The sequence below is a fragment of the Hyperolius riggenbachi genome, chromosome 4 (genome assembly GCF_040937935.1).
Source record: "Hyperolius riggenbachi isolate aHypRig1 chromosome 4, aHypRig1.pri, whole genome shotgun sequence".
Lineage (NCBI taxonomy): Eukaryota > Metazoa > Chordata > Amphibia > Anura > Hyperoliidae > Hyperolius > Hyperolius riggenbachi.
Window position 1 is genome coordinate 133,444,312 of NC_090649.1, and position 17,715 is coordinate 133,462,026.

Genomic DNA, 17,715 nt, shown 5'->3' on the forward strand with positions numbered 1-17,715 from the left:
ACGCAATGCTAGCATTTCTGCTATGTGAGCACCTAACCTGAGTCATGTTCCAGCCAGATCCAGTACCATCATTTTCTAATAACACATCCTGGGCTCTTTCACTCTCCTCTTAGCTCATATTTTACATCTTGGCTAGAATTGGAAACAGGGCCGGGCCGAGGCAGAGGCAGGAGAGGCTCCAACCTCAGGGCGCAGTGTAGGGGGGGAGGCGCAAAACTCACTCAGCTATTATTCCCCTATTGTGTTTGAAACAGAGAGAAATAAGAAAAGGGGATACATGGCAGTGACTGCAAGCCAGGTAACTAGAGAGTAAGGTGTTGGGGGTCCTGGGGCGCCTCTTAGTCTAATAGCTATCAGTGTGTGACGGCTGGGGTGGGAAGGATGGAGGGGTGCACTTTGGTGTCTCAGCTTTGGGTGCTGGGGGACCTTGTCCCGGCTCTGATGGGAAGTGCAGGTGTTACTGCTGCCTGTGCTGAAAATTGTGCTCTAATGTGATCCCCTAAGATCAGAAATTGAGGCCTCTTTCGCTCTTTCACTCTTGGCACAGTGCGTTACACTTTTGCCACAGGGTAGAGCTACACCAATGTAAGTCTATGGGCCATTTCATACCTTGCGCGGTGCAATGCACCAGAAGTCACAAATTTGACATACAGGCAACAGCGTGTTGTTGGGCAACATGCGCAGGGACCGGAAGTCAAGTAAGTCTATGACGACATGCCGTCATTTCCCACAATGCAACAAAGTAAGGAGCTGGCACATCCAAAGAAAATCTTTATTGGTTCCATGTAAAAGCTTATAGCCAACATTTCGGAGCCAGCTCCTGTTAGGGAGGTGGGAGTCAGACTCCTCTAAGCACTTGCATCCAGCGATGTGTACTCAGCAGGCAGCAACCGCCTGCAACAATCGCTGAGTACACACCGCTGGATGCAAATGCTTAGAGGAGTCTGGCTCCCACCTCCCTAACAGGAGCTGATTTGCAGCCATATGAGCTGATTTGCAGCAACAGACAGATTTCTGCCTCCGAGCAAATATTGCCTTGATAAAGGGGCCCTGCATGGCTCCGAAACGTTGGCTATAAGCTTTTACATGGAACCAATAAAGATTTTCTTTGGATGTGCTCTTTACTTTGTTGAATATTGCATACAGGGCGTCATCCCTCTTTTCCGTCTGTTCCACTCCCCCTAGAGACAACAGGTTGGATCCTTTAGTGTGTTCAAGACAACACTACAAATGTGATTTCTAACAATGCAACAAGGTTCATAGACAGGAAACTGTCAGGGCCAGGGCCCTGTGGGAAGGGTTTCACCACAATATCAGCCGTACAGACGTCCCTGATGATCTATTCGCGGAAAAGTAAAGAGTTCTCATGGTAAAAGGGGGTATCGCTTTTCCGTGATACTGCACTCAATACCCTTATACGCCACTCCTCCCGTCCATTCATTTGCCGACACTCAGCTGTTTTGCACTGGCGCGCAAGCTCCTACTACACTGCGCTTGCGCGCCAGTCCAAAACAGCTGAGTGTCGGCAAATGAATGGAGGGGAGGAGTGGCTTATTTAAAATCAGCTCATTAAGCCCGACGTCATCATCGGGGCAGAGCCGCGGCGACAAGACAACAGAGCCGGCTCATAAGTATCCGCATGTCATCATTAAAAGACAATCGGCAAACGGATGGCGAGGGAGAGCGGCTCATTGCGCAGCAGAGTCTGCGCTGACAGCTGCCTCCCTCAAATCCTGTGGAAAGCTAGAGTGTGGGGGCCTTGCTGTAACTGTACGTTATGGGGAAGAAGGGCAGCAGGTGAGCTCCCGCATTACGGTTTTCGGCAGTTGTAGAAACAGGGCTATACCATCTGTTTTTTTCCTCAAAACCTGAAAAGGCTCCCCCTGCTGTGACTGCTAGTTTAAAAAAGTCCGTCACCGTTCTGTAAGGGACTGACGGCCACAGATTACATTGATATGTGGTAAATTAAAGGGCCATCGCAAAATAAAAAAAAAAAAACCCAGCAAGGCTGTTATAAACTTGTTATATCTACTGTGGGGTAGCTGAAAATTAAATGATTCGCGGGAGTGGTCCTTTAATGACTTCAGGCTGCAGTGCAGACCATGAAATGAGAAGAAACTACCACAGCAAATCCAACCAGATAGTAGCGCCAATCGATCTGACTCTTCTAAATCCTTAAAGAGAACCAGAGATGAAGCAACCTCATGTATTTTACCTTATAAATCAGTGGGAACATGACAGTAAACACCTAATCTGCTCTTTGTTACATTGTTCTCTGTTTAATTTGCCTGTTATCACCTCTAAGATAAGAATCCCGACTAAGCAGTCGGTCTGGCTTTGCTACAGAATAATTATAGCTGAGACTGTGTTCTTTGCTGTCTTCAAGTCCAAGCCTGCCCCCTGCTGGCTTTGCTCAGGAATCATTATAGCTGAGTCATTATAGCAAAGCCAGAATCAATGCTCAGTCCGGGATTCTTATCTCAGCTAGATAACAGACACTTTTAGCAGTAAGGATGGAACAGAGAGCATGGTAAATGTTTTCTCTAATGTTCCCACTGATTTCTATGGTAAAATACACAAGGGTGCTTCGTCTCTGGTTCACTTTAAGTACCTTAAAAACTAAGCATAGCAGAGAGGGGTCCCCTCATGGCGAGTAACACCTCAGTAGTTCACCCTGCTTTGTGCCTTGCGTATCAACAATCCGTATATCAGCATCTAAAAAGGATGTCAACAACTTTCTAAACAGTTTAATAAGGCAGCCCAATGGCCCCAGCTAAAATTCCTCGTACTGTTTTACGCTACAGAAAGTTGTTGACATCCTTTTTAGATGCTGATATACGGATTGTTGATACGCAAGGCACAAAGCATTTAGCTGGTGAGAAAAAGGAGGGGGGGGGTCATATCCCTTTTGTGGAAGTTACCTCATGCTGGAGTGTTTGTTTGCATGAGGGTGAACTACTGAGGTGTTACTCGCCATGAGGGGACCCCTCTCTGCTATGCTTTGTTTTTAAGGTGCTTATGGATTAAGAAGAGCCGGACCGATTGGCGCTACTATCTCGTTGGAAAAGGTGCTATCGGCTACTGATTGAGTTGAAGTTCCTCTTTAAAGGGACTCCGAGCTCATCTAAAAAATAAAAGTTGTACTCACCAGGGGCTTTCTCCAGCCCAGTGCTGGTCGGGAGGTCCCACGCCGGCGTCCTGGCTCCTCTCCTTCTCCCCGCTCCGGAATGGCTGACAGGCCGCAGCCCGGGCGACACTCTCCCGAGTGTCGGGCTGCTCCTTCTGCATATGACGCGGATTACGTCACACGCCGGCCGCCTCGCGTCATCACAGCGGCCGGCGTGAAAGTACTGCGCATGCGCGATTAAAGCGCGCATGCGCAGTACTTTCACGCCGGCCGCCGTGATGACGCGAGGCGGCCGACGTGTGACGTAATCCGCGTCATATGCGGAAGGAGCAGCCCGACACTCGGGAGAGTGTCGCCCGGGCTGCGGCCTGTCAGCCATTCCGGAGCGGGGAGAAGGAGAGGAGCCAGGACGCCGGCGTGGGACCTCCCGACCAGCACTGGGCTGGAGAAAGCCCCAGGTGAGTACAACTTTAATTTTTTTGTTGAGCTCGGAGTCACTTTAAGTTTCCCAAGCATGTCTGCTACTGTTGCAGAGATCCAGTGTACTTACAGTAGATTGTAGCATGCATACACACATCAAATTTTGATTGACCAATCTTACCACTCCCATGCACTATAAAGGCCAATAGATTTTGAATACAATGAACAGTTTGTGAAGGTAAGCTCTCATATTATATTTAAGTGGTCAAATTGGCCAGTCATTGGCCAATCAAAATTTTCACTAAACCTGGACAGGTTAGCAAACTTTATTACTCAAAAACTTTTCGCTTCGTTTTGTTGTTTCTTTATTTAATTTATACTTGAGAAAACAATATATGCATGTATGTGTTGTGTGTATGCTGCAAACCTAAATGATATCTCCCAACCTTCATGTTTTTTTAGGACAAACTGATGAAATTGCCAGCGCAAAAGCACCATCTAGTGGTAAAGAGCATGAATTACAAATGCAGTAAATTGTGGTTTAGGCTAAATTCACACATTGGGTTTGGAACTAAAAGCCAGTAAATCTGCTGTATGCAAACAGCGCATAGCAAGTTTACCAATACCCACACCATTTGATGACCACAAGTTGTGTAGTTATCACAATCTGCGGTGCTTGCGTATTACATGTTGCTAAGAAACAGGTGGGTATATTTAGAAGCTTTTAGAGCATCAACCCCTATGGGCGCTGCATACCGCCCTCACTATCATGCAGGCATAACATTACGCACACTGTTCACGTGAACATTTTCACAGCATGAATAATTGCTATGTATCATTTGTGGTTTTAACACGTTTTTCTGAAACGCACAATGGAAAGTGTGTTTGTTTGTATAACATGATCCATTACAATGCGGGGGCAGCACAGTGATGTAGTGGTTAGCGCACTCGCCTTGCAGCGCTGGGTCCCTGGTTCAAGTCCCAGCCAGGTCAACATCTGCAAGGCATTTGTATGGTCTCCACGTGTCTGTGTGGGTTTCCTTCAGGTACTCCGCTTTCCTCCCACATCCCAAAAACATACAGATAAATTAACTGGCTTCCCACTAAATTGGCCCTTGACCATGATACCTACACTACATGGTACATAACATAGACATATAACTATGGTAGGGATTAGATTGTGAGCTCCTCTCAGGGACAGTTAGATGACAAGACAATATACTCTGTATAGCGCTGTGTAAGATGTCGGCGCTATATAAATACTAAATATTAATAATGTGAGCACACCTTTTAAATAATAAAATGTCTTTTAAATCCTTTTAAATAATGCCAGTTGCCTGGCAGTCCTGCTGATCTCTTTGCCTGCAGTAGTGTCTGAATCACACACTTGAAACATGCATGTAGCTAATCCAGTCAGACTTGAGTCAGAAACACCTGATCTGAATGCTTGATCAGGGTCTGAGGGCTAATAGTATTAGAAACAGAGGCTCGGCAGGACAGCCAGGCAATCTGCATTGTTTACAAGGAAATAAATATGTCAATCTCTATATCCCTCTCAGTTCAGGTGTACTTTAACGATCTGGCATGCCAGTTTTTTTCCCCCTTTACCAAGGACAAAAGTAGGTTGTTAAGCCATGGGCTCCAGTTATGAGCCGCAGCAGTCCCAAAGCGATGTACCCATTGTGGGCAGAAGCAGCTTAAAGAATCCCTAAAGTGTTGGAATAAAGACATTTTTGAAGAGGTCTGCAGGCCCCCTTTTTTTATTTATGCTTGAAATAGTAACATAATTCACCCACAAGATACTGAGGCAAAAGGTGCATACACACATCAGACTATAGTCTTTGGAAAATGAAAGATCACAGACCAATCTTACCACCCTTCATGTAGTATGAGAGCCATACCTTCACAGTCTATTCTATGGAGCTGAACTCCCCATCAGAAAAAAATCTTTGCAAGATGCTGCACACAAAAATGCTGTACAGACACTATAGTCTGATGTGTGTATGAGCCTTTAGTGTGAGCCATCTAATCCCTTTATAAGTGCAACAAGTCTGTAGGGTTTTATATTTTAACTAGTGACCTAAGCCCAGGGCCGGGCCGAGGCATAGGCTGGAGAGGCTCCAGCCTCAGGGCGCAGTGTAGGAGGGGGCGCACAATTCATTCAGCTGTCATTCCTAATTCTGTTTTAAGCAGAAATAAATAAGAAAAGGGGATACATAGCAGTGACTGCAAGCCAGATAACTAGATATTAAGGTGTTGGGGAGGTTGTGGGCCCTGTGGCGCCTCTTAGTCTAATAGCAATCACTGTGTGACGGCTGGGGTGGGTGGAATGGAGGGGCGCACTTTGGTGTCTCAGCCTTGGGTGCTGGAGGACCTTGTCCCAGCTCTGCCTAAGCCCATTTAAATACGAGCTCTAGGTCTGTTGACGTGCACGGGCGCACCTGGCCGATGGGTGCTTGCCGGCCAGCCCGCCTGCGTCCTGTCCCAACGGCTGACAGTGCATGACATGCGCAGTAGCGCAAAAGCACTGACACACAGACATGGGACACAGGGACACTTGTACTTTATTAGGTAGGATTGACAGTCTACACTGTCACTAAAAGTTTTGTTTAGAGTTATGCAAGTAAAAGGAGCATATTAAAGGAAATAAACACAATCGCACAGTCTATTGTCCACCAGATAGTTGGTAAGCATATTTGGTGGAGGTGTAGTAGAACTGAATTTGCAGTGTTACACTGTGTACAGTTTACACAAGAGGTAGTAGGTGAGGTTAGGTGGCAGCAGAGCTGGGACAAGGCCCTTCAGCACCCAAGGCTGAGACACCAAATTGCGCCCCCCCATCCCTACCACCCCAGCCGTCACACTGATTGCTATTAGACTAAGAGGCGCCCCAGTGCCCCCAAACCCCACCAACACCCTTATCTCTAGTTATCTGGCTTGCAGTCACTGCCATGTATCCCCTTTTCTTATTTCTCTCTGCTTCAAACACAATAGGGGAATGATAGCTGAGTGAATTGTGCTCCCCCTCCAACACTGCGCCCTGAGGCTGGAGCCTCTCTCGCCTCTGCCTCGGCCCGGCCCTGGGTGGCAGTCACACCAAAGGCGTGTTTAGATCTAGTGACTAGTTTTAGCATTTGTGGGCCGGTTTCTGCAGAAAATTTTCCCATGTGACATGGGCCTTAGAAATGTGAATGCCTTCAGAGCCTTCCGTGAACTTCTTAGTGTGACCACATGTTTAACACACTTAAAAGAAATCTGAGACGATTAGGTATAAAAGTTTTATACATACCTGGGCCAGCCTCCAGCTCCCTCCGCACCGATCGCTCCCACACCATCTTCCGCCGCCTCCTCGTTCTCCCTGTAGAAGCCGCATTAGCTTGGCCAGTCGGGGCATGCACTGCGCAAGCGCGGCCCGACTGACCCAGACTGGCCAAATTTATGGGCCTTCTACCGGGAGAACGAGGAGGCGGAGGAAGACTGCGAGGGAGCGAACGGTGCGGAGGGAGCTGGAGGAAGTCCCAGGTATGTATAACACTTTTATACCTATTGGTCTCAGGTACACTTTAAGGTGGCCATGCACCAGTCGATTTTTTTTTTTACTTTGATCGATTATTATAACCGATAAATGAATCAAAAATCAAGTTGTCATTTTGATGTAGATTCGAATCTTATCAGACAATATTTGATAGAATTTTTAAAATGAATGGATCAAGTATGTCGGGTTATTTCAGTTCATGGAACAAGAATGGAGAGCTTTATTTATTCGATCAACCTTCACTCGATCTGATTCATCAGGGTGATTATTTTGTGATTGAAAATAGCCTCCAATCGATTAAAGGTGGTAAAATGGAACAAAAATTGGCCCTAGTGTATGGGCAAAAATTATATTTATATTCGATCGATTCATTTCTTTTTAATCGATTCAAAGAATTGATAGGTCAATCGATCGTCCTATAATTGACCAGTGTGTGGCTAGCATTATTTTGCGGAAAGTTTTTCGTGCCAGTGTGAACCCAGCTAAGCTCACACTAAGTGCATTGTGGAACACCCACCCAACAATGAATGCCGCAACCACATTGCAATGAATTCAGTGGGAACGTAGCCTTAAAGCGAACCTGAACTCAGAACTTCCTCTCTGCTCTAAGGCTGGTTTCACAGTGGGATGTTAAAGTCCCATGTTACAGCAGCCAGTAATGCAGCCTAACTCACAGCACTGTAAAATCAATGTGCTGTTCACAGTGCACACGTTGTGTTACATAGTAACGCAGCACGTTTAAACAAAGTGCTGCATGCTGTACGACATACTGGGCTAAGCCACGTTAGACTGTTTGCACGTGCTCAGTAATGTTGGAGGAGGAGGTCTCCTCTTCTCCTCCACGGCCAGCCACATGGCTAATTAATATTCACTGCACTGTGGAGACTCCTGGTGGGACTGTAGTGTTGTCCGGATCATCAACAATCGTTCATTTGATCCGGATCTTTTTTGTGAGTCAAATCATCCGGATCAATTCATCACAATAAAAGATTCGGTTCACAGTGGATGTCTGTCTGGAAGAAACAGGAACATACAGAATGTACAGTGCAGGGAAAGTCCTGTCCTGCTAGTCATTTCACCCAGTCTGCTTCCCTAGTAAAATGATTAAAATGATCCGATTCAAATGATCCGAATCCTTAAAAAGATCCGGACTTCCTATCACAAACCTGGAGTGGCTGCTTTGAGAGCTGCATAATGCAGCTCAAGCTGACGTACAACTTCAACACCACCATGCGTTATGTTAAGGGCACGTTATGCGACCGTAACGTCCCCTAAAACGCAACGTCTTGGTGGGAAAGTAGCCTAAAAGATAAGCAACAGCATAATAACAAGCTTATAGAACTCCTGCAATAAATCTGCAGTGTGTCTACTTCCTGCTTTCATGGAAGAAGACAAAGGGTTAAAATCATGTGTCTACATATTAGCTGTGTCCGCCGAGGACTGCTGAATTTCTGTGCTGACACAGCTGAGAGATCAAATTACACTTGCGATTACTTTCAGATGAGGGGGAATTAGACTGGCTCTTCTCTGGAAAAACACACAGGGTGCATTTCTCTGTTTTCCTCGTGTCCTGTGCAAGAGCTCAGGTCCACTTTAAGTCTCCATTCCCCTTTCAATACGGGGTCACTTCAAAGCAAATATGAAGCGGAATTAACAAAAAAAAAAGTTACATACTCACCTATGGAGAGGGAAGGCTGTGGATCTCATAGATGGTTCCCTGTACTCTCTCAGTGTCAGAGCTCCAGCGCTGCCCCTGGCTGAAATTTGCCAACTCCATGAGACCTCTGAAGGCTTCGGAAACACTTCCGAGCTTCCGAACATGGGCGGCTGCATACTGCGCATGCGTTCATGCTCACTCAGGGACATGCGTGCTTCAGAGGATCTCTAAAGGTGTATGCCACCAGTTGGGCGAATACCTGCAATGGGAGTGACAGCGCCCCCAGCATACTATGTGCGTTAGTGGCAGCGTATCGTGCGTTCCTTACCAAAAGCCGATCCTTTCAATTGCTGCGATACTTCACTAGCAGGAATGCTACTACGTTAGCGGTAGGTGTAGATCACTTGCCGATCACTTGGATCGACACTTGCCGATCGGCACTTGCTAAGGAATGTACAGTATGTTGCAACTAGCACGCATAGCATGCCAGGGGTATCATTAAGTCGTGCTAATATATTAGCGTGCCTAAGAGGAGTTTACTTAGGCTGTGCCAGCATGTTACTAATCATGAATCAAGGCCCATTTAGAACAATGATGATTGCTGGATTGGGCTGTATCCCACCTTCAGATTTCAAATTTCAAACTCCAGTGAGGATTTGAATTTTTTGGGGGTCTCTGTGGGACAATAAAGACTATTATGAGCCTGGCTTCTATAACAAAAAAATCAACCAAATATTGATGAATTCTGAAACATCAATTTTTAATTTTGGGATATGTTATGTCAGTTTATGTTGATCTTCTAGCATCTCATTTTACATGGATGGCTGTCACTTGGAGCTTGGATCTGGATACATCAAAATTCCAGAGAAAGAAGAGTCATTGAGATTATCTCCATAGAGGCCACCAAAATCTTCTCCATAGACCTGCAGCCATACTTCATCTCCAACCTCCAGAGACAACAAGACAGAACCAGAGGCCTGGTCCACATTGTTTGTTTGGAACTGGTCAAAAGTGAACATGATGGGCTTGCTATTCTTGTATAGTCCAACCTTAACATCTTTTATGTAGACAGTTAGATGATAGGTGAACAAGTAAAGTCCCTTAATGGGACAACGGAACTTCCCTGTACTGTCATCATAATGGCGTTGTTCATTGTAAAAGGCTTTTGTGAAACGGATAGGCACATTGGGGGTGGAGACTCTGCCACTCAGTCCCATACTAAAGGCTGAACGTAATGAAAAGGGGCTCTCGCCCATCTCTCCTCGAGCTCCCGGAAATCCTCGTGGTCCTTCTGGCCCTGGCGGTCCTTGGGTGCCAACTTCTCCTTTTTGTCCTGAAACACCTGAAAATATTGTTATTCAAATCATTACTGGGTGTGTAACTGTCTAACTCACGAATGTAATGTCTGATGGAACATTACTCTTTTTTGTGTTGTCTTAAAGTGTACCCGAGGCGGAGTTGGCAGAGCAATAGAGACACAGAGGCATGTTATATGGTACATTACATACCTCTGTGTCCTTCCTGCTCTGTACTCTGCAGCCCTCCCCCCTGCTGTTGCACAGCTCCCCAAATTGCAGAAAATGAGCTTGTTGGCAACTTAACCAAAGAAAGGGGCGTTCTTTGCAAGAGAGGGTTGTCCTCTCCAGCGTCAAAAACGCCCCTTCCTCACCTCTCCCTGCCTATTGACAGCCTCTTCCCGCTCATTGACAGCCTTTCCCCCACCCCTTGCTCTCCTTTCTGTGCTCTGGAATGAGAGCACAGGGCGGAGCTGCTGTGTCAGGGTCATGAAAGTGACACTAAAGGACTGCTTGGCTTAGGAGCGGCAGGGAGAAGTGGTAAGCAGCACTACCTGATCTGGCTGGCCCCCCGGATCAGGTAGTATATTTTTTTACACAGTTGTTTACCGACTTGGGATCATTTTAATCCTGCATGTTGTCCATTTTTTCCGGCATGGGAACTGGGATGCAGCCTATTGTCTTCAATAGGCTTAAAAAACACATCCGAATTTATCTCCAGAGGGTATGGAATGGGAATCGTAGCAGTGGAAACGGGCCTAAAGTGTGAGTTCTCACTATGCGCATTGCTTCACGTTGCATGTGGACGCACTGCCCATTCAGCTAATAATGTACTGAATACTGTTGTTTTTGATGTGTGCTGTTACGTCAGTGTCTGCATTTACTTTCTCTGAATGGAGGCACATGTACTGTACACACATCCACTTCCAAAATGGAACTCCTGGCATTGGAAAGCTCCTGAAAACAATGAAAGCTACAGTAAGGACATTGCTGTGAATGTTTATAGTCATTCTGTAGAGGATGGCGTGGTGATTCTGAGAGGCTTGACACTGCCCTGAAGTTAAATATAAGATGTTTGGAAAGTTCACAGGTACTAACAGGGGAGGGATGTGAGGTGTGGCCCTGTCCTGAAGATACGTGTTTGAAGTTTGTTTGGCCGCCGCCTCTCATAACAGTTGATGAAGGTGCTTTAATAGTTTCCAAGAACCTATTATCCATTTGAAGATACTCATGTGCGTGTGTAACATATATACTGTATATATATATATATATATATATATATATATATATATATATATATATATATATATATATATATACACACACACACACACACACACACACACACTTTGGTTGTTCTGTGCTGACAGGGATTGGCTGATGCTGGATATGTGTGCTTTCTGGTTGCTTGAGACTCAATATTAAAAAGGGGCCTAGCTAGTACAGTACCATACCCCACTTTATATACACACCATTAACTCTGTAATACTTGTTGAAATATTGTAAGTGAAAGTCTATTGACCTTGGGGGAGCCATGGAACTCAGACTTTAAGTACAGCAGAGAAGCCCACAAACAGCCTAAGGAGTTGACCTGGTTGTTTGACGCTACTGGTCAGCTGAGTTCCGGTCAACTGGGTGTACTACACCCCCCCCCCCCCCAAGCAGAGCAATAAATGTAGCCCCCCCTTCCTCCGCCACACTGTTGAAAGAATGTCTCCTCAGCATACAGCATCTCACAGTAGTGAGTGCACCGCTCACTTTTTTTCACTGCAGATATGACGCTGTGATACTATGTAAAGCAGTCAGTGTCCAGCTTTTCTAACAGTGTAAGGTTGTTTGCTGTGCATAACATCAACACACAGCCATTAAAGGACAACTGTAGCGAGAGGTATATGGAGGCTGCCCTATTTATTTAATTTTAAGCAATACCAGTTACCTGGCTATCATGCTGATCCTCTGCCTCTAATATATTTAGCCACACAGACCCTGAACAAGCATGCAGCAGATCAGATGACATTATTGTCAGACCTGACATTAGCTGCATGCTTGTTTCTGGTGGGATTCAAACACTACTGCAGCCAAATAGATCAGCAGGGCTGCCTGGTATTGTTTAAAACAAAATAAATACGGCAGCCTCCATATACCTCTCGCTACAGTTGTCCTTTAATGTCTAAACCACTGGCAACAAAAGTGAGTACAGCGAAGCAAATTTAAGATCAACTTCATGATTGTTTACACCGAAAATGTGATGGCCCCTTGTACTTCTTTATTGTTGCCCAAGCCTGCCACGTGGCAAATGTGACTGTAATGTTTTGTACATACCATGCAATTCCCCATTAGATAGATGAGTTAAATCAATTATTTCTGAAAAGTCAGAATGGATTTCCAATCATTTTTCTTATCATTTTCCAAACACTTCTATACAAAACTGATCAGAAAAACGATCGGAAATCAGAATCAGATCACGATCGGATCTGTCAGAAATAATGCATTTGACCTATCTGATGGGAAATTGCATGGTGTGTACCAGGCATTCGAGTTGTGAGGATCTCGTAAAGCAAAATTGGCGTTTATTCACTGCAAGACCAAATTTGTCAGTGTCGCTCCCTCATTCTCACTAGTCATACACAGGTCAATAATGCCTCAAGATGTCTAGCCGATTGATCATTATTCCATTAGAATTCAATTGGATAGTGATCGACCTCTATCATGGCAAGTTTAATTTTGATAGGCTTCAGCAGAACTCTATCAAGCTTCAATCAAACTGCAAGTGCTGTACTGCTCAATGCAGAGCAAAGTTATGAACCATCAATCCCCCACCACTCCTGTCCTGCCCCCATACCACAGAGATTGATAAACAGCACAATATTGCTTAAAAGCTAATCGATTGGATATGTATGAGCAATAGATTACTGGAAGATTCAATCAGTGTTCAAAATGGATGTGTGCATAGCCAGCTTTAGATATTTTTTGGCCTACTAGGGTGATAAAATGAAGGTCAAGTTCAGCAATGACAGGAACCAACTGTGAACATCACAAGCAGGACTCCTATCTATGTAGTAGAACATTGCTGCAGAGATCTTAACGGGAACCTAAACTGAGAAGGATGTGGATTTCTCCGATTAAAATAATACCAGTTGCCTGACTCTCCTGCTGATCCTGTGTCTCTAATACTTTTAGCCACAGCCCCTCAGCAAGCATGCAGATCAGGTGCTCTGACTGAAGTCAGACTGGATTAGCTGCATGCTTGTTTCAGGTGTGAGATCCAGATACTACTGCAGTAAATTGATCAGCAGGAGAGTCAGGCAATTGGTATTGTTTAAAAGGAAACATCCACATCCCTCTCAGTTTAGGTTCCCTTTAAGACTGAAAGAGTTGAACAGAGACCATAAACAGAACAGAGACAGACAATAAATCTTTATGTGCCTCTTATGTGGGAGATACAATTAAGGCTAATAAGTTCAGCAAAGACCGGAACTAAATGTAAACATTACGAACAGAATTCATAGGCTTTTGAGCAAATGATGATGCTATGAAAAAAAGGCTTAACTACTGATGTTTTTGCCACATCACATTTCTCTAGCTAAGCTAGCAAGCTGCTCCTGTATGAAGAGATCACATTCCAGCACCCAGCCCCTGTCTGACAGCTCTGAGCTAAGGGGAGGGGGGTAACTCTGTGTGTGCCTGCTTGTATAACTTCTTATCTTTGTAGTAGAGAATTGCTGCAGAGATCTTGTTTTTAAAGACTGAAAGAGTTACTAAAGGACTACATGAAGGCAATATATATTTATGGGGCCTTTTTGACCTCCTGAGGGCCCATAAGCAATTGATTAGGTTGCCTGGTTGAAGATCCGACTCTACACACACACACACACACCCCCCCCACACCCCCACGCACCCCCCCCCCCCACACACACACACACACACCACACACACACCCCCACGCACCCCCCCCCACACACACACACACCACACACACACACACAAACACCCCCCCACACACACACACACAACACACAACACACACACAACAGTCCCCCCTCCCCCCACACACACACAAACACACACATCCCACACACACAGCCCACCCCACCTACACACACAACCCCCCCCCCTCACACACACACACACACACACACACACACACACACACACACACACACACACACACACACACACACACACACAGAAAACAACTCCTGGCCTTGCAGGATGCACGAGTCTTATTTTATGCTTATTTATACAGTAATAAATCTTTGTTACATTAAGTTAAGTCTGTCCTTTGTCTTAATTTGTTTTTTAATTACTGTATTTCAACATTAATACAGACTTTATGGTAAGTGTACAGTACGGGGGTATAGTACAGTCTAGGCTGGGCCTATTCTTAACATTGACTGAAGCAACCAGAAACTACCCTTATCCGGCATCAGCCAATCCCTGTTGCTGCCGGATGTACAGTATATCAGATGATCTTTAATAGAGAGAAAGAGAAAATCAAACAAATGCTCTTGCACAATCGCTGCACTGACCTGGCTCTCCCTTGTCTCCTTTATCTCCTTCTTTGCCATCTTTCCCATCCCTTCCTGGGAGTCCATTGTGTCCAGGATATCCAGGAGCTCCACCCATCCAGTTGGCACAGGGATTCCGCTGCGGCTGTGTTGCATCTTCTTCTGCCAAGCAGCACAATGGTGCCAACAGAAGCAAGATGCAAACAGAGTGCAGAAACATCATCATTGTCCTAAAAAACAAAGGAGTTTACGGACAACTTTAAACAGTTGGTTAACCCAGAAATGTTCAACTTAGGTGGTCTTTGTTTGGTTGACTCATCTGTTAGCATCTTACATTTCTTGGAAACTTCAATAGTGAGATCTCCTTTATGAAGTTTTTGTCCTAGGGGTTAGGAAGGGGGACCCCTAGACACCAGGGAGCTGTATAGGGGAGGGAGGGGGGCTATTAGACACCAGGGAACTTTACAAGGGACACCACTAGACATTGAGGTTGGCCCATGACATGGTGTTGGCTTACTGAACAGGAAGAGCTGAGATTTAGACCAAGGTCTCCTGTGTCAGAGGCATAGCCCTTAACCAGTGCACTATCCAGCATCACAAGTTTTCAAGAAACCTTTGAATCTAAAATTTCCTATACTTGCTAGATTAATTCTCGGCCAGGCCGACTACTTAAGACAGCAGCCACTATATGTCTGCAAGAGATCCTGCATGCTGCATCATCTCACCTGTACATAGCCTGACACTATTGTTCTCTACCTTGCTCTGCCCCCTCTGTCATGCAAAGCACATCATCCCTTCACCATCCTTCAGGCACAGAATGCTTTACTAGCCTGCAGGCAAGTGTGTACCCAGCTTTAAGATGTTATACAGCCAAATCACACATAAGATGGATCCCTTTGGGAACAAAATTATACTTACTTGTGAATCTTGTGAGTCTTCAAAGGTCTTCAAAGATAATAAAGACATAGCAAGTCGGTATAACTGAAGGAGATCTGTCTTATGTGTAATTTAGCTGTATAGTCTCTTTAACCCCATAACCATTACAAAAATCCAAAGTAATAATTTAGGCTGATACATAGGAAAGTTGTGTGTATGAACCTTGAGCTGTTTAACTAGAACTTAATACAGTTACAGTTTATACTAAGCCACAGAACGTAAAACATAGGCTGGATATCAGTGTTGCAGCTAAGGAGCTACGAGCACAGTTTTACATTGGGCCCCATAAAGCCCTCTATACATAAAAACTCTATGAAGCACCAAAACCGGCCCAGGACAGCTGCAGTGTCAGAGAGGTGTATGCAAAGAAAGGGGAACTATTTATTAGAGTGTAACGTAGTGTGGCTACTGAGACGCCAGAAGGATAAAAAGATCTAAAACGTTTAAGAATGAGGAGGTAGTGGTGAACTTACCTCCTCTAGGCAGATACAGGAAAATGCAGATCAATTTTCAGCAAATCAATTTATTTACATACTCCAGTAATACAAAGCGTTTTGCGGGAATGACTCGCTTCCTCAGGCAATAAGATGGAGCATATACAAAAACAGGTCTGGTACTATGCCAAGCGCTTGTACCAGTCCTGTTTTAGTATATGCTCCAGCTTATTGCCTGAGGAAGCGGATCACTCCCGCGAAACGCTTTGTATTTTACTGGAGTTTGTGAATAAATTGTTTTGCTGAAAATTGATCTGCATTTTCCTGTATCTGCCCGGAGGAGGTAAGTCCACCACTAGCTCCTCATTTTTAAACGTTTTAGATCTTTTTATCTGTCTGGCGCCTTTGTATCCATACTACGTTATACATATCCACCCTTAGTGTAGGAGTGTTACCCCCTTTTCCTTGATCTACAGATAGTGACTTATTAATCTTGAGTGGGGACAGGTCTAATCTCAGGTCTACTCTCCCCACCTGCCTTTACAGTGGTTGCCAATGCGGTAACCCTGACTTGTGAGTATAGTGCACATACTCTTTCCACACACCTTCATTTACCAGTACATACTACACTATACTGGGCTCTCGATGTCCCTCTTTTTATTTATTAAAGTGGACCTGAACTCTTGCGCAGGACACAAGGAAAACAGAGAGAAATGCGCCCTGTGTGTTTTTATAGAGAAGAGCCTATCTAAATCCCCCTTATCTGTAAGTAATCACAAGTGTAATCCTATCTTTCAGCTTTGTCCGCATAGGAATTTGGCAGTCCTCTGCAGACACAGCTAATATGTAAACACAGGATATTAACTCTTTGTATGCTTGCATGCAAGCAGGAAGTAGACACACTGCAGATTTATTGCAGGAGTTCTGTAAGCTATAATAAAAAAAATATTTTCTTCAAAGGTTATTATGCTGTTGCTTCTCTATTTAGCAGAGAGGAAGTTCTGAGTTCAGGTCTGCTTTAATGATCACTAGTATTTAAAGGACATAGAGGGCTGATCATTACCAGCAAAGCACTAATGAAGACCTACTGTAAGACAGTGTTGGAAGGAGGGCCCCCTTGGCCTATTGGCCCTGGTGCAGTTGCAGACTCTGCATCACCTTTTGCTATGCAGCTGCATAGTACTATAATGAAAAGTCTGATCACACATACATAGATTATAGAATCCACCTTTCTTTTTTCCTTCCTCACATTTGCTAACTCTATTGCAATCTTTTCATGGAATTGTATTCCGACGTTTGCTTCAGTCTCTAAATGTGTTTTATTTCTACAGATATATAGAAGTCTTACCCGAGCGGTAATAGTGTTCAGTGTTGGACGCCTTGTCTGATGGACCTCCAGCTGCGACATACAGGACATGTGTTACTGTCAGTTAGAGTGAATTCCCTGCGTTACTGTGGAGGGAGATTATGGAAAGGTCAGAAGCTAGATCACAAATTCCTTCTCACTACTAGGACCAGAACGAGAAACCGGAGCGTGCACACACTATCAAGGAAAATTATACAATTTGTATAAAATATATATCTAATATTATAAATAAGAAAGTTGGGATGTTTGTTACTCAATCACGCAACAATGGCTGAACGGATTTGAATGAAATTTGGCACACATAGCACATTACCTGGAATAACATATAGGATCAGGGCTGTAGCAATGGGGGTTGCAGAGGTTGCGACCGCATCGGGGCCCTTGGGCCAGAGGGGCCCCGAAGGGCCCTTCCTCAACTGCAGTATTAGCTCTCTATT

At 44.8% G+C, this 17,715-nt stretch overlaps 1 protein-coding gene across 1 annotated transcript; it reads right to left on the minus strand.

Annotated features, from left to right (window-relative positions):
- Positions 1-9,478: 9,478 nt before the first annotated feature.
- LOC137570519 (adiponectin-like) lies at positions 9,479-17,358 on the minus strand. Its single transcript, XM_068279203.1, has 3 exons — positions 17,261-17,358; positions 14,564-14,772; positions 9,479-10,081 (listed from the first exon to the last, which is right to left on the minus strand). Exons 2-3 carry the CDS (start codon positions 14,766-14,768, stop codon positions 9,567-9,569), a joined length of 720 nt encoding a protein of 239 aa, XP_068135304.1. The 5' UTR covers positions 14,769-14,772; positions 17,261-17,358; the 3' UTR covers positions 9,479-9,566.
- Between the last annotated feature and the right edge of the window lie 357 nt (positions 17,359-17,715).